General features: G+C 37.4%; 1 protein-coding gene across 3 annotated transcripts in view; it reads left to right on the top strand.

Annotated features, from left to right (window-relative positions):
* Nucleotides 1-3,173: 3,173 nt before the first annotated feature.
* The window catches only part of WASHC3 (WASH complex subunit 3), a 56,647-nt gene continuing 34,253 nt past the window's right edge, over nt 3,174-25,567 (top strand). Inside the window, exons 1-7 of one of the 3 annotated variants that reach the window (XM_084292735.1) lie at nt 3,174-3,303; nt 4,365-4,463; nt 6,746-6,811; nt 8,207-8,332; nt 9,961-10,068; nt 14,524-14,588; nt 17,925-19,648. In XM_084292735.1, coding sequence (XP_084148861.1) covers nt 3,253-3,303; nt 4,365-4,463; nt 6,746-6,811; nt 8,207-8,332; nt 9,961-10,068; nt 14,524-14,588; nt 17,925-18,009 — 600 coding nt within the window. In that variant the 5' untranslated portion in view covers nt 3,174-3,252 and the 3' untranslated portion in view covers nt 18,010-19,648. Of the gene's footprint in view, nt 3,304-4,364; nt 4,464-6,745; nt 6,812-8,206; nt 8,333-9,957; nt 10,069-14,523; nt 14,589-17,924; nt 19,649-25,567 lie in introns of those variants that run through there. The other 2 variants (XM_084292734.1, XM_084292736.1) reach the window with 2 other exon arrangements.

Genomic DNA, 25,567 nt, shown 5'->3' with positions numbered 1-25,567 from the left:
TACACTTTGACTGATATTCTGTCCTTTTTTATTATTATTCTGTATTTGGAGCTGCTCAAACTGCAGGGGGGCAATAGGCAGAAATTCTTTTATTGTGTACATAACTCAGAAAGCAAGATGCTTGGTTTTTAATAGTCTGTTTTTAAGGACTACATAAAACAATTTACCAAGAACTGGGATGATGTTGCCAAGTTCAAGGCTTTTCCTATCAATTATTTCATGTGTAAAATGGGTATTTAAAAATAAAAATAAAAATGAAGACCTGATGTTTTTTTATCATGCTTCCCAACTTCTTCCCTACAGAGCAAATGAATTAGTTAATCCTCTGATGTTGCCTTAGCATGGAAGCTGGAAAACTGAAAATGAAAGAGCCGTTTTCAGAGAACTGCAAGTCATTTACCGTTTAATTTTCATTTTATTTTTTAAAATGAACGTATGTAACAGCTGAGATTTGCATTTCTCAGTATGCTTAACAGTCAAGGGTAATAATTCTCTGAACCCTCTGCTGGCTAGCTTTGTACATATTCTGACATACCTAAATTACTGAGATAGATGCTTTTCTTTTTGATTCAGTTGGGGGAAAATCACTAAGGCAATATGAGTTCTGTATGGAAAGCTTTGCCAGAATTCCCTTCATAAGCATGGAGTTAGAAGACTCCATGGGAAATCAAAAAAATGCTAATCCACACTTTGACCTTTTCAGCTGTTCATTGGACCACCTTAGCAAAAACAACTGTTGCCCCTATGGAGGATCAGGTGACACTATGTCTGGAAATTTTTTTGGATCAGCTTTTTATTTCTGTTTAACTTACCTCTCAATTGTATAGCTATTAGAGTTCTATGCTGATTCTAACAGAATTTTATGTCTGGGGACCTGTAACAGTATATAAGCATATAAAATGCATATGAACATTGTAAGTTACAGTAGCAATCGCCAGTTTTTTCAGCTTGTGCAGTTCTGTTTTGCAATTGACTAGCTGCTCTGACTTTGTGCATGTAAAAATATATGTAGCAGATCAGTTTCAGTGCTTTGAAACCCGTGCTGTTGTCCTTACTTCTTAGTGCATGCTAATCACAAGACAAAATGTTTCTTTGCTAATGATGAAGACAAAATTTTGAGCTGTACACACAGCTTTTGCTTACACTCCAAGTTATCCTCAGCTAACTTGCACTCCAACTTGCACTCCAAGTTAGCCTCAGCATCTCTGAGATTAACATCTTCGCAATGCTCATGTCAGTTGGAATGCATTTTCATAACTGTTAGTCTTTAATCTTCCCTTCATGACTTTGTCTTTAAACACCTGCATATGTACATACACATCTGTAGGGCATCAATTACTATCAGTTAAGTACTGTGAAGTATTTATTCCTTCATTTGACATTCATCATCCAATATGCATGCTGATACAAAATACACTTCTAAATCATACACAGTGTAAATTTGGATATTATCAATTTATATTTTATGTTTTAAATAAATTCTTCCACTCGGGGTTCAACTATTGTAAGCTCCAGTTTAACAAACCAGTTCAATTAAAACATTTTCAAGAAGTTTAAAACAAACAAACAAAAAGGATCATTTTCCTGTACTCTCTGTTTTTCACTTTTCATACCCTGCATTTCCTAATTCCAGCTGGGAAAAAAAGTGCTGTGTTGCAGTTTTCTACGCAGTGTTTTTCTTTTGCCAAATTAAAAGCAGGAAGTACCATAAAGTTCACAGAAGATCATATTCTTGTGAGATTTTTGTCCAACTTTACAGACCAATAGATTCAGATAAGATTTAACTAAGCATTTACATTATTAAATTGCTGTAGTATTGCCTGGAAAACTTACATTACAGACATTTTATGGTAAATGAGATTAATGCTTCTTGCGTGTGTGGACATTTTATGGTAAATGAGATTAAAGCTTCTTACATGTAATGTAGGGATTTTTTGAGGTAATTAAGGTGGTAACATAGTTCATTTGGTTCATTTAACAGTTTCTTTCCACAAAAATAATTTACACAATTCATATAAACTATATTAAACCTAACAAATTTGTTTATGTTGCTGTTCTCCTGAAGTATCACAGGTGAACTTGCATGGGGTAGCAGAGTTCTTTATATTTTTGTTACTAAAGCCAGCAAGATAAGGTCTCAGTCTGTAACGCCCCTCTTCCATATACACAGATTTTGGTGTTCATCATACACCTTGGCTGATTTGATCGAACTCAGTAACCACACAGAAAGCCATCCCTCCTCTGCCAAGACGGCAATTTGAACAGCTGTAGTGAGCTCATGTGATGAGGTTTTGGTAGCAGGGTGCCACAGGAGTGGCTTCTGTGAGAAGAATCCAGAAGCTGCCCCATGTTAGATAAGGGCCCTGCTGCTGGCCAGAGCCAGACCAATAAGTGATATTGCTTACACCTCTGCAAGAACATATTTAAGAAAGGGGGGAAAAATGCTGCTGAACAGCAGCTGGGAGAGAGAAAGTGGTGAGAAACAGCCTTGCAGATACCAAGGTCTGTGAAGAAGGAGGGCAGGAGGTACTCCAGGCACCAGAGCAGAAGTTCCCCTGTGGCCTGTGGAGAGGAGCCCACGCAGGAGCAGGGAGTCTGGGGGGAGCTGCCACCTGTGGGGAACGTGTGTTGGAGCAGTTTGCTCCTGATGGATGGACCCTGTGGTACAGAGCCATGTTGCAGCAGATCTTGAAGAGCTTCTGCCTGTGGGAAACCCCCGCAGGATCAGTTGGGGAAGGACAGCATCTCATGAGAGGGACCCCACGTGGAGCAGGGGCAGAGAGTGACCGTGAAGGAGTGGCAGAGACGAAGAGTTAGGGACTGACCGCAGCCCCCATTCCCCTGTGCCACCCGAGAGGGCAGAGGTGGAAGAGGGTGGATGGGAGAAAAAGTGGTTTTGGTTTCTTTGCTTTGTTTCTTACTTCTCTAGCCTTTTACTAACAGGCAATAAATTTTATTACCTCCCAACTCAGAGAGTTATTCAGATCCAATACAGGGATCTTTCACGACACGGTTACAGCTCTTCAAGCTCTTTCAGAACACCCTTGGGTCTTCCAGAGCTCATCATTTCCACCCCCAGAGCAGACACCTCCCCGGCAGAGGGACCACGAACTACACTTCCCATGAGGCGCTATGCGGGGAGCGCTCATGCGCTGCCTTACGGCGGGGAGGGGACATTTTGTGCCCGTGCCGAGGCCGCTGCCGGTGAGGTGCGGCGGCCGGGGGCTGCCCGGTGCTCGCCGCCCCTCGGGGATGGACGCGGACGGGCTGCCCATCGTGGGCTCCGGCATCGACCTCACCAAGGTACGGGCTGCGCCTCGCCCGGGGCTCGGCTGCTGGGCGGGCCCCGTCCCGTCTCCCCTCCCCTCCTCTCCCCTCTCCTGCCCCGCGGTGGCCCCGGTTCGGAGCCGTCCCCTCAGGCTCCGACCGGGCTCTGGCCGAAGCGCAGCGGAGGCTGCTGTGCAGGGGCACGGGGTGAGGGCTGAGGTGGGGGTGAGGCCGAGGAAGAGGTCAAAACCCGGCGGGCCTGCGCTGGGTCAAAACCCGGCCGGCTGCCAGAGAGAGACCTCGGTGCGGCACCGCGCTCTGCTCTGGGGCCCCTTCTGTGCGGGTGCCCTACCCCAGCCTCCTGTAGTGGGTTAAGTACAGGTGCGAGCTGGCCACCGTAACAAGCACCCACTGCCCTTCTTCACAAACGCGACGTTCTGCTTTTTAGCTTGGAAAGTACGCCTGCGTCAGATCCGAGTTTGGAGGAGTGACTGAAGTTTAATGTTAGGGTTATCCCTGCTTGAAAACAAAATATACAGTCCCTAATGTGTGTATATATATATATATATATATATACATATATATATATATTCCCTATATATAGTTCCTAAACACTGAACCAGAGATTCTACTACTAGTGATTTTGGGGTTTGATGCTCTCAGCTGTAACTTGAGTGGATGGCCCAAGTTTTAATTTCCTTAAGCTTCAGAAGGAATGACTTTTGCCCTCTTTTTTATTTTTATTATTTATTGATTTTAATGCTAATTTTCAGGATAGTTCATAATTTCATCTAGAAGTATTTTCTTAAATAAGATTACATTCCTTTATTTAGTAGATGTTGTTCTCTTTTCTAGGTATCCCTCAGCGTTTCAAGTGTACGCTTCGTAGATTATTAGTGGAAAAGGATTTCTCTTTATGTATATACATATACAAGCAAAAAACATATATTTATGTATTTATGCATTCATATCAAGCACACTTAAGGCTGATTTATAAATTATTTTTTTTCCTAGAATATTTGCATTTCTAACAGGTGTTTTTTGTCCAAATGTGAGAACTTACACGTAAACTCGTTTTCTTATATTGTTTAATGCAGGTTCCTGCTATTCAGCAGAAAAGAACTGTAGCATTTCTAAACCAGTTTGTGGTTCACACGGTGCAATTTCTGAACCGCTTTTCTACTGTTTGTGAAGAGGTATGTTTGTTATTTTCCATCCTTTAACTTATATGGTGAAAATAAATCCTAGCAGTAAGAACCATTCACTTTGGTATTTTTGCTGCATTAAAGATTGTAGCTTTAGAATTTAGTCTGCTTTCTGTTCAAGGTTCATCCTGACTAAGTTGTTAGGACAGATTTTTGCACCAGCGTATCCACATGACCTGCTATATCACACTTAACCCAGTGTCCTTGAACTTTTGCATTTGGCATAGTCTTTGAACTTTGATATATGAAGACTTTTTTTTGGAGTTGTTCAGTCTGTGAATATGTTGTTCTTGTTCTGGAAAGAGGATGCTGTATTCCTATGGCGCTGAAACCATGTGACAGTCAGTATCTCTCTCAACTGTGTTTTAGAATATTGCATCAGAACTTGCTTTCAGAGTTTTTCCACCTTTACTCTAAAAGAATGGAATGCTAAACTCTGAAAGTAAATAATTTTATGTGAAAAGAGACATTTTTGTCAAGTAATTAGTATGGAACATGATGCAGTTGATTTTAGTGTTTTGGGGGGAATAGAGAAAAAAATAGTTATTAGAAATTTTTAGTAAGCTTTTATGCTGAATTTAATGTCAATGGAAATATATCAGACTGACAGGACTAGAATCCACCACAGAATAGAAGAGTGCTCCTTCGCATGTATAAAGGGAGTTTTCTAATGTGACTTGAAGCTTAACATTTTTGTCATTAGCATTTTTTGTAACTGTTCACTAGTTTACTCAAGAAGGCTACTATACAGCCCTAGCCAGCACCAGTTGTCAAACCTAATTAGAATAAGCCAAGTAATCTGAGAAATTCCGTTATTTGTTAGTAAAGTTTAGATCCGGACCTGTAAAAAATATAAAATTGGGCTACCACGTCAACATATGGAGCCTCAGAGGGAAAAAAAAAATCTGGATTTTTTTAGCCTATTTTATCTTTATATGTGGAACAGTGTAACTGCCTTGTGATGCTGTCAGTCATCTAAAAGTAAACCATTGTGTGATCTCAGTGTTACCTGTTACACAGACACTATAGAAATCAAAGCACAGGTGTATATAAAGCCGCTTTCAGCAGAGAGCAAGGCTGTGATGTCTAGTTAATAAAACAGTTACCCGTTAACCTAAATATGTTGTTAAGCAAGAGACTAAATAGTTACTTTATAAACTCCTTGAAAAACTTTTTTTTTTTTGTATTTTTGAAGTACAGAAGTTATTTCACGTGAAAGGTCCCAGTGCAAAGCAACAGAAGTCAGGAAATTTAAGGCTGACACCATCCTCACCTCTAAGCTTCTTGGTTCTTGTTTAGTCAAACTGACCTGTAAAGTTATATAACTGACTTTTGTGCATGTTTCCTCCCCATTCCCCACTAGTTGCAGACCGTATAGTTCCTGTCAAAAGGATTATACTCCTCTTCATGAACAAAGAGCCATCTGTAAACAATGCAGTGCACTATCCAAAAAGACTAGCTCTTGTCAGTCTCTTTTTACTTTTTCTAGCATATTGGCAGAACTGCCATTTTCTTAGGGTGTTAAAGTTCTGCCTAAGAGCCAGGCAGAATCTTGCCAATGTGCCAGAAAGCTGTCAAAATGGTACATATCTGCCAGCCTGCATGCTAGCCAGATTCACTTGGACAGGTCTGTTGGAGTATGGTAATGATTAGCTAAAAGAGTGACAGTTCTCATAGAGTAATTTCGAAAAACTTACGTTGCATTTAAAAGAAAAAAAAAGTGTCAAAATTTGATTAAAGTACACCTGCAGCAATATAAACCTTTTGGTTACTTCTGGTTCACTATACTTTTTGATTATATAGGCCTTTAATTCACCTGATGTATTCTTTGTAAGATTTTTCTACTTTGTATGTGCTCAGTTACGTACGCACGCATTGCATCTTTTCTTCTTTAACATTTGGAAAAAGCTTTGAAGAAAGTTACTTTGGTTAACTGTGAGAGTACAGTATGTTTCCCATTATTCTCCAGTTGCCCAAAGTAATACCCTGTATATACTGGCTTTCTTTTGTACGTAGTTTGTCTTCCTTTCTGTCTGTCGTTAACTGGGAATACTGTTTAATAAAATTATTTGAAATTTGAACCACAGTAGCTGCTGTACTAAAAGAGATGGTGTTGCTTTGTTTAGTTCACAGCAGTGTTATCTCATTTATACTCTACTCTGTCTGGAGCAGGTTGAAACCAAAAATGATTTTGTTTAGCTGAATGTGAACAGTTGCGTATATACAAGTGGCCTAGGAGAGTGTTTTCACATCCCACTTGTTTTCTGTCCTAGAAATTGTCAGCACTCTCTCTCCGTATCCAGCAAATAGAAACAACCCTCAATATACTGGATGCCAAGGTTTGTATGCATACATTTGACTTTTAACAATGACAGATTCCCAGATTATATAAACTAGCTTCCTTTTCATAGTTTGAATTGAGCAAATAAGTTTTTTATGATGATTTGAGGCAGCTAATAGAAAATGCTTACCAGGCAAATTTCCTTTTTGCGTGCCTTCCATTGATATTGTGTAATGCTTGAACGTGTAGTGGATGTGGAAGAAAGGAGTAGACAGCATATAGTGGAAATGTTGTTTTTGTCCCTGTTATGTGTGCAGAACTGGAAAGGAACATTTGGATCGTGAAAGGGCAGCTGAACTAAATGGCAGCTTCCTTGTGTTGACTTTATTGCAAAATTTGGTTTTAAGAAAGTGGAGGGAATTTTTCCTATATTAAAATAAGCAACTTATATTGCAAAAGCTACAGTATGAAAATGCATTTGCCATACAATCAATAATAAGTTCTTGACCCCTTTTTAAAGCAAAAACATCTTTGTAAGTGGTGCTGGATTGTAAACATTTCAACTGGAAGGAGTAACCAGATAGATCTCTTGTAAAGCTTTTGATATTGAAATGTGACCTCAGAAAGCTTTAAACTTTAAACAAATGTGTCTGATGTATTTTCTTTAGCTAAAGGAATGAAGGGAGGTAACCTACAGTCATGTATTATTATTTAATCTGTTAAAAGAAAAAAAATGTAAAATTTTAATCAGTCCTCTCATTAATGATAGAAAAGACAACAGAAATTGCTCCTGGGAGCAGGTACAGAACATTTTGAAACCCTTATTGAGATCTTTGTGGGAAAAAAAACACTGCAGTAATACAAACAGCAACTATTAACTTTTATTTGTTCCAAAATACTGAGGAATGACCAGTATTGATCGTGTTGCAGAATTCTTCATAATCGTGTTAAATTGAATTTCCTTCAGATAGATATCTGGCTTGTATATAATATCTGATCTCAGCATTTCTTAAAAAAAGACACACCAAAAATTACAAAATCTGTAACCAGTCACTCCATCTGTTGTTAGGTAACAGTCATTCTGCTCATGATTTCTTTCACTGTGGAACAAGTAGCAGAGAAGATGGCCCAGTTTTTTGCATGGTTGATACATGCAGTAGCAAAATCCTGGGAAGCTGTTGAAGCCTTTCCTGCACTGCAGCCCTGAGTTAATAAGAAGCTTCAATGAAGTGTTTTGGGTTTTTTATTGTAGAAGCCACCTGAATAGGAATTATTTTTATTTTTTTTTAATTTTTTTTAATCGAAATACAAAAGCTAGTGATAAAAAGTTACAGTTTCACCAATTTGAAACTTACCTGTGGGAATGTGTTGTAAGCAGCATACTGCAGACTTTCTTGTATGTGTAGACTTAGAATATGCTCGTTGCTTATTTGATCGTGTTTTGTATACTCAGTTATCCTCTATTCCTGGCCTAGAAGATGTCAAATTTGAAGTGTCCAGTGCAAATGTGAATAGTGTTACAAATGGTCCTGTGGCATCTACTACAGATCAACAGGCAGCTGTCTCACCTCAGTGTGGTGTAAGTAATGAATATAAATTATGTACTGAAGGAATATACTTCTTAATATACTTTTCCATATCAAGTTTCTAATCTCATCCAAAATAGATGGAAGAAGCAAGTCTACTTAAAGAAGACAGTCAAGCCAACTGTAAAGATCTAAAAATACATTTTCATTAATGAAACTTTAAGTGAATGGCTTTTAAAACAAAAAAGGGATATACACTTTCTTAAAAAATTGGCTTAAATCGTCAGAACTAACTGAAATCTAATAATAAATGCTGTCTTCCTCTTTGTTCAATCACACTAAAATATGAACATAAATTACATCAGGCTATTGTGAAGGTCATGAATGAAAAACAGCAGTTCAAATCACATAATTCCAGTTATTTTCTGCTTTTAGAATGAGCTTTCAGCTCAAATTGAAGTTTTTAGCAGACTTTATTTTAAAGAGGTTATTACAGTGAATGTTTTATATGTGTAATCATTTACGTACAGAAAATGTCAGCTTATTATAAGTGATCGATATTAAGATGTTTTGTGCTTTCACCTGCTATAGTATTTGGGAATCTTCAATTCTAGTCTCCACTCTGTCTTATTTGGTGCAACTGTGAAGCAACAGTAGCTGGGAGTACTCTTCTTGCCTTTCGTTGCTTGTTAAACATTGTATCTCTAGACTAATTGCTTCTAGCAACATAGAAGTCAGAATGGACAGCAGGCATTACAGGTTTCACTCCTATTAGGAAATAACTTGCATTTATTTTGTTCTCTTCAAAGTTTCTCAGATATTAGGGTAGGGACAAATACTCCTGAAAAGGTTTCCAATTCTGTTTTCAAGTCATTAGGTTAATAGCAAATACGCGTTTTTCTGTTGTCATTTACATAGTACTGCAGCTCCTTGTCATTTTTATTTTTTTTAATTAATTGCTTTCAAAGATTCTTTCATTTCATTATGTCATGCATTAATGGTTTATACTAAAAATTACAATTTAAAAGTTACTTGTTCTGTATGAAGTTGAATAGTTTGCAGAGGAAATACGTTGGGCCTGTTGGAGATTATACATAATCTTTTAAAATTAATATATATATATATATCCTATAAAGTAAGCATTTAAATTAGTTCTATTTTATTTATTGAATGCAATGAACTTAACAGCTTTTTTAGGCTACGAAGATGTCTTGTAGCATTGGCTAATCACTGCACATTTTATTGCTTGTCTTGATCAACTTGTTGTAAATCAAGTCCAATGAGGAAAGTAACCCTAGTCTGTATTATTTTCCACTCCTCATTTTTGTTTGACTACTCCAACTTCATAATTCATGGACCTGTATCTGCTATAACTCTTTTGACAATACTGCCTTTGAATTTAGTACCGATTTTTTTTTTCTCATGTATTGGGCAATAACTTTAAATTGTTGCTGAAAGTATTTAAATAGTCACACTTGTAACAGTCAATAACAAAAGAGCTGGGTTTTGTCTATTCATACATCTCAGAAATCTATAGTACTGTGAGTATAGGTCAGAATATTCATGAGGTAAGAAAAGTTGCTTTTTACCCTTAAGTTACAAACCTTATGGATTGAAATCTCTCCTTACTTATGGTCTGCATACCTAACCACTAAAGTGTTATCTTCTTTGTATACAGCAGAACAATGTACATGAAGAATCATTACAGAAAACAGAGGTAGTAACAGAAAATGTCAAAACTGTGGCCAAGGACCCAAGATACGCCAGATATCTCAAAATGGTACAAGTGGTAAGTTAATTCTCTAATCATTCTTTGGGTACGCAGTTATTTTTAGGTGAAACTTCACACACAGCTCTAAGTGAACATTAACTACCAGAAGATCTATATTACATTAATAATCTTTAAGCTAGGATAATATTGACACATTTCTAGCACATCCTCTCTAAAGAATGACTTAATGTAGTGTATTCCTGCAGACAGCCTCAGGCAAGATCTTCCTACAAAATTCTGCCAGAGTAATTCTGAACTGAAGGTGTGAAGGTGTGTAAATGCAGAGTGAAGCTAGCTGGAGTTATAGAACATTTGACTGAAAGTGTAGTTACTCTGACAGAATTGGTGTCATTACATACACGCAGACGTGCTTACAGCTTATTTTTGCTGTAGGGTACAAAACAAAGTTTTGCTTGTATACTCCAGAGTGTTGGATGTTCCCATAGGGCTCAAAATAGAATGATAAAAATTGGTTAACTACTTGGTTCCACTTCAGCTCCCTGTTTTTCACAATACACATTTTGTTTCCCTCTTTACCTGTGGTCTTTTCTGTGGATCATTAGGAAATAAATGAGTAAAATCTCAATATTTACCTGCGTGAAAATGAATGAAGGGGAGTAAAGATTGGTGAGAGACTCTTGGTGACATTCCTTAGTTTTTGTGGGCGTGAAAAAAAGAGCTGAAAAAACATGAGAGTGGAAACAAAGAAAAAAAAATCTGTGTTTTCCAGCAATCACTGGAAAATTTCCCCTAAAATATATGATAATTCTGGAAAATGTTACTAACTTGTAGTATTAGTAAAGTGTTGCTTATGTTAGAACTAACTGCATGATTTCATTCTCTCTTCAGAGTAATTATTATGGTTGCTGTACTTAGTACTTTGAATGATGTTCCAGACCTTATTTTTCATTTGAATCACAAGTTCGCGGTTTATGGGTAGCTTATTACAAACCATTTGGAAAACCTACTAGTGCGGTAGTGGCAGAGGGCTGAACACTTTGTTAGTGTATTGATTTAATTCCAGATCTCAAAGTGGATGCAAAAGTGCTGGATGGTCTAATTACTTTGACTCTTTTTTTTTTTTTTTTTTTTTTTTGGTGGCTGCTCGAGGAGTGAGATCTCACTTTCCACATTTATCCTTTATGCTGGCAGTTCCTGGTGACTCCTCTGCCAGTTGTAAACAGTGTGGTAGGAAAGTCAAACTACCATACTACAAATTAATGTGTGTTTTTTTTATTTGCCAACTTGGTCTTCTCACCCAGTTCAGTTAATGTCATTTATTTGCCGGAATTAAGTTTCTAGCTGAAAATTTGTTTGATCTAATCGTTTATTTATGTCCCACTATATTTTTAGTATTGAATTAACACCGCAAAGGGGGATTTCTTTTGTGCTGAGGATAGCTGTTCTGGGGGACAGTAACAAACTCATTTTGATGGAGTGCAGTTTACCATAATAAATTCTTTTTTTTTTTTTTTTTAAAGATGTACAGCAATAGTATTTGAGCAAACCTTACAAAAGCTCTATCATATTTGCTGCAATAAATATTCACAACTTTTGTTTTGACAGAGTGAGAGGAGCAGTCTAGGATGTCAGATAAGTTGTGTATTAAAGTACAAACATTTTACTGGATTCTAAACATGACTACATAGAGGCAAATATTGGCCTAATATAGATTGATCCCTGCTTTAAAGAACTGAAATAAAACCAAAGTTGGTTGCATCACTGATCTCAAGTAATTGCCAACATTAATGATACCTAACCTCTTTCTGCACAGTTTGGATAGCCAAAACTTGTTTTGCAACAGGACTGCTACTTGCACTGTGTCTTCTCCAGGACCTGCATACTTGCTGAGCCGCAGGACCAGCTTGGTAGGGCTGGGGTACAATATGTTGAATGTGTAGTGTTTTGGATTACATCAAATGTTAATTGGATGAAGGGGATGGGACTTTAGGTTTGGCTCTGATGTTAGAAAAGTACACCTGTGCCATTGAGCTCCAGATACGTGTAGTTACGAAAACTGCAGTTCTTTTCAGGCTAGTCATAATTTAGTTATTGGCAATATAGCTCTTCTGGCTACCAGCATGCATCGCTTTTTAAGAAGCATGCAAGATTTTTGGTTCTGTTGTTATCTTTTGTACATCTGCCTACAGCTATCTAAAGTATCAGTTTATTATATATTTTTCATCATACTTTTCGGAGGGCAGAAACCAGAAGTTTTAAGTCATTGCTATGAAGAGCAATGACTTAGGTTAGGAGAAGCCTAGCCATCTGAGCTACCCATTAGTCCTACAGCCATGTTTGTATTAATTCTCTGTAGTAATGTAGATTTTATAATTGTTTTGAGGAACACAGAATTCCTGTTTATAAACACAAGAAAAAAAAAGATTAAAAGATTAAAAAAAAAAAAAAAGATTTAAAAGATTTAAAAGATGTTTAGGAAGTTAAGATGGCTGTGTATTCCCACAAGAATTGTCTTTTAATATTAATGAGTTAGCATGTACTTGTATATGGATGATCACAATACTTAAGAATCTACAACAGTAAGGTTAGGCTAGTATTGCACAAAAGTCCTCTATTTTATAATTAATAAAAGATCTATTTCCATTAAAGCTTCAGAGAATCTGTGTTCTACAAATTCTTTAAGTTTTGAGTCTGCAAATATTGAAGAGCTTTCTCAAATAGATGTGATCTTGAAGGCCTTTCACAGTAGCTATGAAACAAGCTCATTAATTTATAAATCTAGTGTTTTGCGTATTGCCATATATATATATTTTAAAGTATTGCAGATAATAGACCCTGTGTTAAAGTGATTCTTACATATTTTGATGCCTACAATTTTGGAATAAAACTTTTGTCCAAATGAGAATATAATCACGTAACGGTTTTCAGTCCATTGTTAGAAGTTCATATACTAAGCTCCCCTTCCCTGACAGCAAATATGAGTATCTTGTTTTCACTTGGTTTGAACTGATGCATAAACACTTCATCAGTGGCATCTGAGCTCAGCTTGCTTAATATGCTTGGCAGGGGTAAAGAACTCATCCTAACCTGGGGAAAAACATTTGATAATACAGGATTGTGTGGGGTCCAAATCTCTGCTAGGGTAAATGAACATTTTAAGCAGTCATGAAATATGCAACTGATTTCACTATTGTAATGTGCATTAGTTGCAACTTACTGAGAAATTCCATATTATAAGATAATACCTCACAACTGTTTGAGTCAGATTTTTGCCTATATTCCCAATAGATTGCTAACTATATCTGTCTGTGCACTATTCCAAAATCTTCACACAAAAATGTTGGGATTCTTAATGTAAAACTGCACACAGAAGACACACTGAACCAACTAGCTTAGCTCTCACTTTGCCAGGTTAGCTACTGCAACTGTCACTAGTACCAAAGTTCTCTGGAACATTAGTCATGGCTGCTCATTATTTTATCACTTTTTATTTATTTTGGACAGAAATTGTTTGTCCTCTACCAAAAGAATCCTGCAGTACCATTCATTTAGGTTTTGAGGCATCTCCTGTCTTTCCTAGACAACCAGGAGCTTTGTCCATTGGAGCTCAGAAATTTAATCTTCTAACCCCCCCCCCCTCCCGCCCTCTTTGCACACCATGTGCCAGCTGGTGTTTCAGATCATCTGCTACAGGGGATGGCGAAGCAACAAGTTGTCTTTGAGCAACTCCAGTGGAAACATAGGAGCAGTTTTACTGGAATGTATCTTGTAAGATGACGTGGATCGACATGTTCTTCAGTATCCGATCCAAGATGAGGAGATGTTTAGGTGTTGCTGACTAAAATAAAGTGCAGAAGCTGTGGAAGGGCTTGCAGTGAATGATTTATTTATTTTTTTTAACACGTTCATAGCTGGCTAAAATCTGTCCACAAGTCATAGAAGATTCAACACGGACTGTACAATTACTTGTATTCAGAGGAGTCCCTTTTAAATTGTGCCGTTGTTCCAATGTCCTGTTTGTCTTTTTCCTGCATGCTTTATAAAGACTTTCCCAATTTTTAGCATTGCTGTAGGGTATCCTTCCAGAGCTATAGCAGATGTATTTTTCCTGCCTTTTTCTCCACTTCATCTATACGTTCTGTGTGTCTTGAGTCCTCTTCATCTTTCCAGCACAGCTATTCTTTGCTGTCTTTGTGCTGCTTTGTGCTTTTTTCACATTCTCATCCATAGACTTAGCTTCATCTCACTATTTTTGTCTGCATAAATTGCAAATATATCTGTCTATTGCTACCCCCCCCCCCCCCGACTTTGTTGAGGCATTTTACCATGAATATAAGAATTAGAAGTGTTTTATCTCTGTTATTACTCACTTCTAGGTTCTTACTGATGGCAAATGGTATTATCATTCCATGCTCTTGTTCAATGAGTGACATGAAAGTGTGTCTGAAAGAATCTGTGGAATTTAGTTCACCTATTTGTGTCCAGTACTTCTATATTATTCTTCCTACACAGGGTGTTCCTGTAATGGCAATACGAAACAAAATGATTTCTGAGGGGCTAAATCCAGATCTTCTTGAGTAAGTAATATTTCAAATTTGTAACTTCGAGTAGGGGGGGAAAATCAACTATTTGTAGAATAAGAGGGTCTGAGGAGGGCCATCAGAAGGAGGGGTGCAATCTCAAGTGTGAGCTGTCTTTTCAGTATTGTCTAATCCAAGGTAAGGCCCAGGACATGCAGAGCTTGGAATGTCAGATATTGCACCCTTCCAGACAGAAAGTTGCAGGACTTTACCAGTCCAACTTGAAGTATTGAAGTATGCAGGACTTCTTCCAAGCCTAGCACAGGTTCAAGGAACCAAATATAGCAATGACAAGGCAGTATTTGACAATATGCATCTACCAACGGGGAATCAAATAACATGTCAGTAGCCATTTTGACTGTGCTACATTGAGTATGAGTTTTTTCCTATAAATTTTCTTCCACCACTTTGGTAACCAAATGTCATTATTGTAGTGTAATAAGAACAAGCTTTATTTTATTTATGTGTGAGGGACAACACACTTGTTTCCAGATTCCCTTTCTCTAGATAAAATGTACAGTTTGACTTCAGTGTGGACCGGGTAAGTTGAAGTCAGCAGTTCACCGTTGTGACTGTAGATTAAACCTGATGTGAAGGCTACTAAGATTAGATACTCATTTTCAATGCTACTTTGTCTAAAGCATGGATTTTAATATTATCTTGCATTTGAGATGTAGTTTTGCTTTACTGCACTGTTTCACAAAATTTGTTAATTGATTACAATTAAATATTAATTGATTACATTAAATATTAAATTTAATTCTTACGTTGAAGTCAGTATACTGTTTGAAACACTTGTATCCTCTGCAGAAATTGTCATTGTATTAGAAAGTTCTCTTCTCCTTTCCAGTGAAGCCTTCTTAACTTTTGGAAAGGCTTCTTCTGAAACTAGCAATTTGTATAATAAAATAATGAAAATATAGTAAACCAGAAGTACTGTCATACGTTGAGTCACTTTATCTCCTAGCTGCTTCCCAGTGTCTTAGTAAGCCTAAAGTAGTTACTCCTCATTTGATAACATACCTGATCAAATGAGAAATTAGACAAAGAACTTAAATAAGCATCTGCGCAAGTCTGAGACAGAATTATCAAACGGGTTTACTACGTGTGTTAAATTTATTTTCTCATTCTGCATTCGTGGTCCTTATGTAAATGCTTTATGTAAATGCTGCTATGTTTTTCATGTTTGGGTGGATTTTGATAGATTAAATAGTAATAATAATCAGCTAAAATTTCAAGTGTTTGCTTAAAAAAAAAAGTGCTTTCAAATTGTCTGGTTTGGGTTAAGACAGAGCTGAGACAGAAACGTTATTGTGAATTGAGGCTCATGAAATAGGTTTGGGGTTTGGTCTCAGTCCATCTTCAAGGATTCTGTGAAACGCTAAAAGTTCACGCAGGATGTCTTTAAGTTGTTACTGATTTGAAAACATCACAGCCAATCTACCTTATTAAAGAAAGCTAATTATTTTGGCAAGGTGCCTCTTTGAAGAACCAGCATTGTTCACATTATTTCATTTTAGTACATCTTAAGAAATCATAGGGAACCTTTCTTTTCATCTTCTTGCTTTCTTCTCTTGATATCATAGTGTTTGTTTTTTTTTGTTTTGTTTTGTTTTGTTTTTTTTTAATGTTCTACCATTCACACCACATTTCTGGGGTCTTCAGGCTGTTTAGGCCTGTTCGCTCAGTCCCAATGAAAATTAGGAAAATTAACATATTGCTATATGCTCAGTCGGTTACTACAGCCTCTCCCAGCTACTTGTTGGTGACTGAGTGTGGTTTTTCTGTGGCTGCAGAAAAGCTAACTACTAATAGATTTGTTTTTAATCTCTCCCTTTGACTGTTTTACCTCTAATTCTGTTATCACTCCTTTCCTGACTTTTTACAAACGCTTTTTCTTTTTTTTATTTTTTTGAAAATAGCCTATTCTGTTAAGCTCCCAGTTCATCTGTGTATGTATGTTTAACTTTTCTTTCTTATCCTCTCTCTCTTGCTGGTCCACAATTCCAGGAGATTTTGTCCTGCCCACCCGAAGTAAAGGAATTCACTGCCATCTTCGTCTCCTTACTAGAGGAGAGTTTTTTTTGCTGCTCTCTCCAGATCACATGTCTTTGCACAACTCTTCTGTTTTGTCATTACCATGGCAACAAGGAATAATATTGTGAAGTGGTATTTGCATGAGAGAGCAAACCCTTTCTTAATTTATTTTGGAGGTGTGCAGGGGGCAGGGAGAAGGCTCTCTTACAGTTCTTTAATGCCCTTCTCACTTTTGTACCAGAATGCTTATAAACACTTTAAATGTGCCTTTGGGATTTCCAGCAGAGAAATTAAAATAAACAACTAAACTTGGATAAGAAATTCTCTGGCATGACACAGAGAGGTAACCAAAAGATAAATAACAGGACAAACAATATAATTATCAGATGAGTTTAAATTTTATGTTTAATCAAAAGGAGCAGTTAACTATTATACAAGAGGCATCTGTGAAGATTGTTCTTTCCATTCCCGAAGTATAATTGTATGTATACTCTATACCCTGGTTTCAGAATTTACTAGTCTCAATCTTGCTTGTATTGTCAAATTCATTACATAGAAGGGAGACGCCAAGGAAAGCCAGCATCTAGAATCAGTAGTGTTAAATATTCTTTAGATGGTTTGCTTCTCTGTCCTTCATTCCCACTAGATTCCCTGAGCAAATGTTTTGACACAGTATTAAGATCCATCTTAAATATTCTCATCAAAACTAAATACCAGAGGTCTGATCATTTATAGTCAATAAAAATCCCATGGCTGCTCTTGCATGTCAAATTTAACCCAGTGTTCTCGCCAAATTCCACTCTGAGTAATTCTTTTTTGCTTCTCTAAATTATCCCTGCAGTTTTAGTTGGATACAATATTGTTCATTTCCTGTCTTATTTTTTTCATGTACTATTTACACTGCTTAATGGTGTACAGCATGTTCCCTTCAGCCCTAGAACCTCTGAAGATTTAAAAAAAAAAATTAATCAGTATTGCCTGCTTTCAACTTTCTCTTCAAGTGTTTGCTACTTCTTAGTGATCTATCATAATTTCCAATAACCTTAAAGGTGTGCATTCATACTGATGTCTGCAGAGTTTTGATGTCCAGTGAGTTACAGTTTCTAGTGTTTATCTTTCAGTTCTAGGTGAAGCAATACCAATGAGGTGTGTGTTTGTAAAGCACAACAGTTTATGTGTTAAATGTTGTGGATATAAAGTGCATACAGATGTAGTAAAAGGCACATCCTACTGAGTTACTTGTGTTCTCAGCAACCTTCTAGGATTTACAACATACAACCTTTTTGTTGCCTGCAGGACTCCAGATGCCCCTGTGCCTGCTTGGGGAGATGATGGGAATGCAGAAGACAGTTCTGATAGTGAATCTTCCTTTAGTGACTAAAAAGACTGATTTCAGCCTTTGGAAACCTCTTTTAAGTGCTAATGTCTTTGGAGCTTTTGCAGATAATGATTTTGTGTGGGTCACATGCGTGACATGATTTATCTGGCAGCTTTTCTTAGCATTGAGATCTCTCATGTTCTCTCCCCAAAAGTTTGAACAGGCGGCATGTTCAACCTGAACGTTTCCATTGTGAAAATTGATCACAATATCCTCGTGATTTCTATCCTGTGTTGTTTCAGATTCTTTCTGATTCTTCTGGAGTTACGTTATAAAACTCTTTAAAAAAAAAAAAAAAAAAAAAAATCCATGCCTCTAAATCTTCAGGTCTCTAAGAGTGCATTCTGGTCATTCTTGGATTTTCTGAGTAAGACTTTTAACCTAAGTTGCCTCCCTTCTGTCCCATAGCAATCAGGTAGAGTAACTTATCAAAATATAATAGCAAACTTATAAACTGTATTTTTTTTTTCTAATATAGTATATTTTGAAGTGGCATAATAAGAATGACAGAAGTCGGCTACCTTATGGTGATTGCAAATCAGTGATACTGATATGCGTAAAAAATAAAGAACTGTCTTAATCTATTTTCAGAGTATATACTGCTCTTTGATTTCACATCAGAATCTGAACAAAATTGTTAAATTTCTGCTCTGTAGTAGTTATTTATCAAATTCAGGTTACAGTGGTGTAGAAAGCTACAACTATTGCAAGATTGTTTTTGAAAGTATAGTGTGAGAGAAGCAAGTGACTTGAGCGTTTATTAATGGAATACCAAATTCTTTCTTCTGACCTATTGACATGGGTCAATAATTTAAAAAAAAAAAAAAATGACAGCTATTTGGCTTGTTGCAAACTGCACAGGCTCAGGTTATTTCCATAGGATAAGAAATCATCTCCAAGTCGGTGCCCTTGCTGATGGTTCCAGCAAAGAAGTCAAAATTCAGTTTACGTAATGATGAAACTACCTTGCTGCTTTTTGAGGATGCATTGGGGAACAATATGAAGAAAACGACTTGGAGCCTGACTTGCCCTAACGACTTCCCTCCAAAGTACATGATCTACTGCATGAGTCAAAAATGACATTTCATTAAAGAATCCTGTTTAATATAATTTGTTGCACATGAAACACTTCACAATCTATTTGAATTCCCCAGTTTATTGTGATTATACCAGAATGCTGTGGGCCAGGCAGTCACTTAGTTTCTGGTATTTCAGTTTAATCCTGAGACTAAGAAAAGACTAGAGCTGAATCTCTAAATGTATGAATTTGTTAGCTCTTATAGCTGAGTCATCATCTCCTCTCTTAGTTATTTGTCACCTCAATAGCTGCTTTTTTTTTTTCTGTAACTTAGGCATGGGTCCCATTTGAGTCTAGCAGACACATTCAAGCTCTTCACAACCTGTAAATCAGAGTACTATTTGAATCCCTAGGAGGATAGCATATATGCACTAGAAAATTATGAGTTAATTATTATTGAACACTTAAACACAAGTATTCAATAGCTAACACTTGACAAATCTTAACATATTAGCAATAAGGATTTCAAAAGTAAGTGTTATCATGTTATTTCAGAAAACTTTTTGAAATCTATATTTGAAAACTTATTGAAATAATCTGTATAATAAAAGATATGTTTTGTAAAACAAAGTTGTGGTTCTATTTCACTGTATTATGGTGTTTTAAACAAGATTATGAAAATTGTTCTGGATTCTCTGTAATTCATGTTTCTCTGTAACCAGCTATGCTGAAGTTGCATCAGTCTGCTAGCTGAAGGGGGATGTTTTAAGAATAGGAATTCGGAGTTTAACCTAAGCCATGTTAGTACTTCGTCAAGAGAACTGAACATCCCATAGCTGCTATTCCAAAGAGAAGATTTAAGGAAGACTGAAGTTAATGCAAATTGTATGTTTGTACATGTTAAATTACGTAAGAAAGCAATATGAGAGTTAACCTGAGACACAGTAGTTACTTTCTTTCTTTTCTTTAAAAAAAAAAAAAAAAGGTTACCAAAACACATTTAAGGAGATATGGCTCCCATTGTTTATCATTTTAAATAAGCTTCTTGTGTAAAGTAATGTAGTAATTTTAGTCTGAAGAAATTAGATGTGTTTTATGTGGGGTGAAAAAGGAGGCCTCTAGCCTGCTGTCCCTTGTTATAATGAGGGATAATTAATTGGTAATTACCAATTTATATATACTATTGTATATATACATGTACACATCAAAGAACAGTAAGCATGCTCAGTTTTGTTGCCCAAGATGTTTTTTGCAGGGTAGCTGTTTGATGTGGAATCATGCAGTATTGGTAGGCTTGCAGAAACCTAAAGAAAAATCTTGCCACTTTGTCTCCTCTTCCACTTAAGTGGTGGCACCCTACACAGTAAAAATCTGAGTGTTTGAAACCTGGTGAATGAGGGAGGAAAAAAAAAGTCTTCCCTTTTACCTTGAGTGCATCAGCTAACCTATTTCCTCTACTGCTTTTGGACCCTCTGAACACAGTAAGCTCCACTGTTTCCACCAGCCTCATCTGCTAAATGCATCCCTGCGTTGTAGGTTGTAGCCAAGTTCAGGCTGAGATGTTTCAGCTTGGGACACATGCTGACACAAGAATCTGTTAAGTATGGGAAGGTTGATTTGAGACTGAATTTTGTGAGCTGTGCTGGTCCTTGATCTACAGCAGTTTTCTAGTGAGCTGGTGCTAACCCAGAAATTCAGAAAGACCTTAACCACAAGCTAAATACTATAAGCAGAGAATATTCCAATTTGCTCATTATTTGCAATCTGTTTTGGAATAGAAGATGGACAGAGTATTTCAACTTGGCTGCATAGTGTTCAGATATGCTTAGTCTGTTCAAGGGAAGAAGTCCATTTTTAAATGACTTTTATTTTTAGAAACCTTCTAACAGCAATGAACTGTTAAAAATGCTGTGTACAATGAAATGGACCAGTCCTACACACCTAGTATACCCCAAATTTACATGGATTTGAAATCATCATCCAGGACAATATTGCAATTTGTAGAGGCATGAGAACTACTTCAGCGCATTGCGGGAATAACTATTGAATGCACCAGCTAGTACAAATTATGGACTATCAGTAAATCATGTACTCCATTTTTAAACAAGCTATTTTTACCCCATCACCATCTTTGTCATTTTGCAGGTGAACTGGAATGCAGAATATGTAAAGGTCAGTTTCTTAAAGATAATACAGGTATTTGAAATGCATTTGGGTGCCTGAGTGTATCACTAGATATATATTTGTGCTGTACCTCAAACTACTGTCAAAGGCAAAAACAACATCTGGACATGATAACACTTTACACTGAGGTCCCAGTTTAGCACTTCTAATCATTACTCTATTTCCTCTTAGCTCTGCTGCTACATTTGGAAAAGAATATTGATGTCCTTTTTTCAGGCTGCATCTCTTCATCTTTCTTGTTTTTCTTTCCAGTGCGTGTTGCTTACACCGGTGATTAAGTATATAGTTTGACGTTCTGTGAAAAAAAAGGCCATAAGAAGCTATGAGCTGTACTTGGAAAAAGGATATCACTAGGATCAGCACTTTGAGTTGCATGTGATCAGGTCAATTTTGCTTTCCATAATGGTATTTAGAAACAAACTGATCTTCATCACAGACTTTAGGGAATACTGCTTTATGCCTGAATAGCTGATACAAGGACACAGTGTTACGATGGACTTGTCTGCAAAACAAAACGTGTATTTTGTTGCTCCTCAAAAAATTTGGCAGCCTGTTCCCTGAGACAACTCCAAGTCAAATGCACGCACTTGTACCCTAGATATTTTACTCTTGATTCTTCTTGTGATGGTGCCTCCATTTGGACACTTCAGAGGCGAGATAGGAACCACCACACAGCTCAGGCCTGTGACTCACTTAGTCTTGCAGTACAAATCAATACTGAGCACTTTAACAGGAGATATGAGAAGTACTGCGGTGCTCTGGTAGTCCCTGTTCTTGCCACAAAGATTTTACTCCAACTGTGAGTAGAGATTGATGTTAAGTGCTAAATTGCAAGATTGCTTCCAAACTGTTTGCATTAATTCTGGAAGCTGTGGAAATTCCTGTCTTGTGTTTGACTGTCTAACTTTGCTAATACAATGTTTTAAACGAATCCCAAGGGCAGTTTCATAGTGAACAAAATGAAGCAGAAAATTAAACTTAAATATCCCATGCCATAATGAAAATGAGTGACAGAAACAAGCTTAGCATAGGAAGTATCTCCACATACTCTCATTTTGAGGCAACTTGAGTTTAAACGGCCATAAATTCATAAATTAAAACACAGGTCATGGGGTAAGGACAGATATAGCATGACACTCTTATCCATCCTTGTTTGGTTTTTAGATATTTGTTTAAGTCAATATCTTGACCTCAAACAGATTATTTTCTCATTTCAGTGTTTCCCATTTCCAAGTAAATCTGTAGAAAGGAAGCTGAACAAACATTCACTTTGCAGATGGATGATTTTTTTTTTTTTTGCATCAGACTAACTCGTACATTGTCTGTAAAGGAATGAAATGGTAAATAATAGTATTCTCTGATTTAGGAAATAGAGTTTTTGCTAATCAAGCTCTTGTATGATCCAGTATATGAGCTTGTACTTGAAAGTTGGCTACTCTGAGGGTATGTTGTTCCCTGTATATTGATATGTAGAAATACCTTTTGGTGTTTCGTTGCCATTTTCTGTCCTAATCTGTGGAGTCAGAAGTTGTAGTGAAGTGGACGCTATGCTTGGGAGGAATATTTACTGGAAAGAGCATGCGTCTGAATGCTTGAAAGGACGGATCAGAAGAAAGAGGTCTGGGAGTATTTTTTTACATTAATATGAACAGTACTTTATGTGAGATGCTTGCTGTCACCAGTTTAACAAACGTTACCATCCATGTTACCTGTAGTGGTGAGAATCTGAGTACACTTGAATTACCCTGCTCTTAAGAGTTGAACAGTGGAAAAAAATTACAAGGCCTGTTAAAAATGATAACTCTCCTAAGAATGGTGATTATCCTTTTTGCTTTTAAACACATGACCTCTAATGTTGCATTGACTTTACACTTCCAACAGAGTTCATAATCCACATACGATTTCTTGTAGCACATTTTACACCATTTTTCAGGGGTATGGACAATCTCTCCCCAGTGATAGTTAAACTGTTCACAATTAATGTCTTACATTGTTGATTTCTCCATACTGATTTCCAACAGCCCTTTGAAAAGTTTTGCATGCTGACATGATCCTTTGATCTTCTACGTCCAGTTTTAAAGTAGAGTAGAAGTAGAGAGGGGGATGAACAGAGAAAATGAGGAGTGTCTGTTTGTCTCAGTTTTATCATTTGCTATTTCCTCAGTACAGTGAATTTAGTGACTGCCAAATAATAACAATGGAGATTTTTTTCCAAGAAACCTTGAACAACATTGTCTTGTTTACCCAGCGTGATGCCTGGCATCATCAAAGGCAAACGGTGAAATAGGCGGCAGCCAATATTTTTTTTTAATAATTGATTGGGTGAAGAATGGTTCATAATGCTTTATGATGTGTTTGGTGGATTTTAGAGAACTGATGTCAAAAGCTTGCCTGCACAAAAGCATCTGATTTATCAAGAAGACCATTACAAAGCAGCTGAGTACAGTTAAAATACCATGGGTGGGGAGTGATTATTAGCTTTTTTTTTACTGTGACTTCTCTTTACTCTGACTGTGCTTTTGTGTCTACCTCCCCTTCTGCTGTAAATGTTAAGCTTTGTAATTGTTATTCCATCCTTCTGCCATCCTTGCTTTTCAAACATTGCTGAGCTGACCTATTCTGGTGGAACATCAAAATTGAGATCCCTAAAGGTTTGATGAAAATAAGTAGGTGGGTAGGTGAGAGAGAACATAATAGCAATAAAGGCTGCTTTCCTGGCTCGATCCTTAAGCCATCTTGGGCCTTAACTTGTCTATATCAGAAAGAGGTGTTGTAAAGCACCATGTATGTGCCTCCTCTAAGGCCAGACCCTCTCATCCGCCACAAACCTTTAGACCTCTGCAGGTCTCTAAGGCCTCTCTAGTTGCAGCCCTAACTCAGTTCTAGAGTGGCCTCATGGACTTTCTGGCATGGACTTTCTGTCGATTAGCAGAACAGCACCCTACTGATCCATTACCAGGGGAATTATTACTGGTGGCAGCCAGTCTGTCCAGCAGCTAGAATATGAGGTTTTTAAGCAGGGTTTCCATTGTATCCAACAGGCTTTGTGAGCACGAGGCCATGGCCTGTAGCCCTGCTATGGGAAATGAACGCTGAAGAGTTTGTTTGCACCTTAGAGTTCAAAGCCAGTCAGGCCCATGTTAGAGCTCAATAGGAAATCTGTTTGTGTTAATTTCCCTGAATGTCTTTCAGCAAGTGCATAGTTACCAGAAAACTTTTCAAAATTTGATCAGTTTGGCTGGAGAGAAATGACATGTTTTGGTGGAGACTGAAGCTTTGGCAGAGAGGACAGAAACAATAGGACAGCTCTCTTCAGGAATTATTTATACTGTGCTCACAAGTGGACCACTCCGTGCTAGTGTTTTGTAAGGCAGTCCTCAGAAAATCAAGCAGGAATGAAAACTTTTATTTTGCCATTTAAACAGAGCGGGTTGCAAAACACAACTTGTCTTTCTCCTGTTCTGGATTTTTTTTTTTCCATTTCTATATTGTTTCTGTATCGTCATGCATACAACAACACACTGCTCTAGCTGTTTTTTTCCGGGACCTGCCTCTCCTGGGTATCCATCTCTTTGCTCCATGACGTGCTGTTGCCCTCCACAGGATTTCCAGGCATTACAATGAGCCTCAGCCACCAATAGCACAAAGTACAGCTACCCATAGTCAGGCCCCAGCTGGCTACTGCACACTGTGTTTCTAATCTCACCTCTCCCAGGGACTGAATTGCTCAATCTTGCCCAAGTATTTGACTCTGGATTCTTTCATCAGATGCCTTTGTGAGGGCAGTGTGATAAGTAATGGATGCACTGTCAGTCTGGGGGGATTTGTCAGATTATATACAATGGGGTTCTGCTGACCCAATAACCTAACTCCAGGATCCATGAACCACACCTTCTCCCCAGAGAGGCTTCCTTTTTCCTTTTAAAAAATATATTCTGACACATTTTTGGCTATTATATTTTAGTATGTCTCTGTTGGGCATCTTAACTACCATTTTATTCACATACTGAGCACGCATCAAGCTATAGCCACTATTGGTATCACACAATCAAATGTACAACATTGAATGCCATACTTTGGCTGTTTTCCAGCATGCATCCTCATTGAATGAGTCTCTTTATTACACAGGGGTCACCTGCCAAGAATATCATGCTGCCATAATAGATTTACAATCAGCAGTCATTTTGCTCTTCCCTTTCAGGTTCCACAGCTGTCAGTTGCATGCAGTTGTCCACCCATCCAGTTTATGTCCTTTCTCCAATAGTACGTGCACTTCATACAGCTAGGGAATAGACAGGATTCCTGATTTTAAGTTTGAATAACAAATTCATTTTAGTACCAGCCTTCATTTAATAGTTT

This window comes from Netta rufina (assembly GCF_964035555.1).
Source record: "Netta rufina genome assembly, chromosome: 1".
NCBI classification, from domain to species: Eukaryota; Metazoa; Chordata; class Aves; order Anseriformes; family Anatidae; genus Netta; species Netta rufina.
Note: the sequence above shows the minus strand (reverse complement) of the source record. Positions and strands in the feature narration are given on the sequence as shown.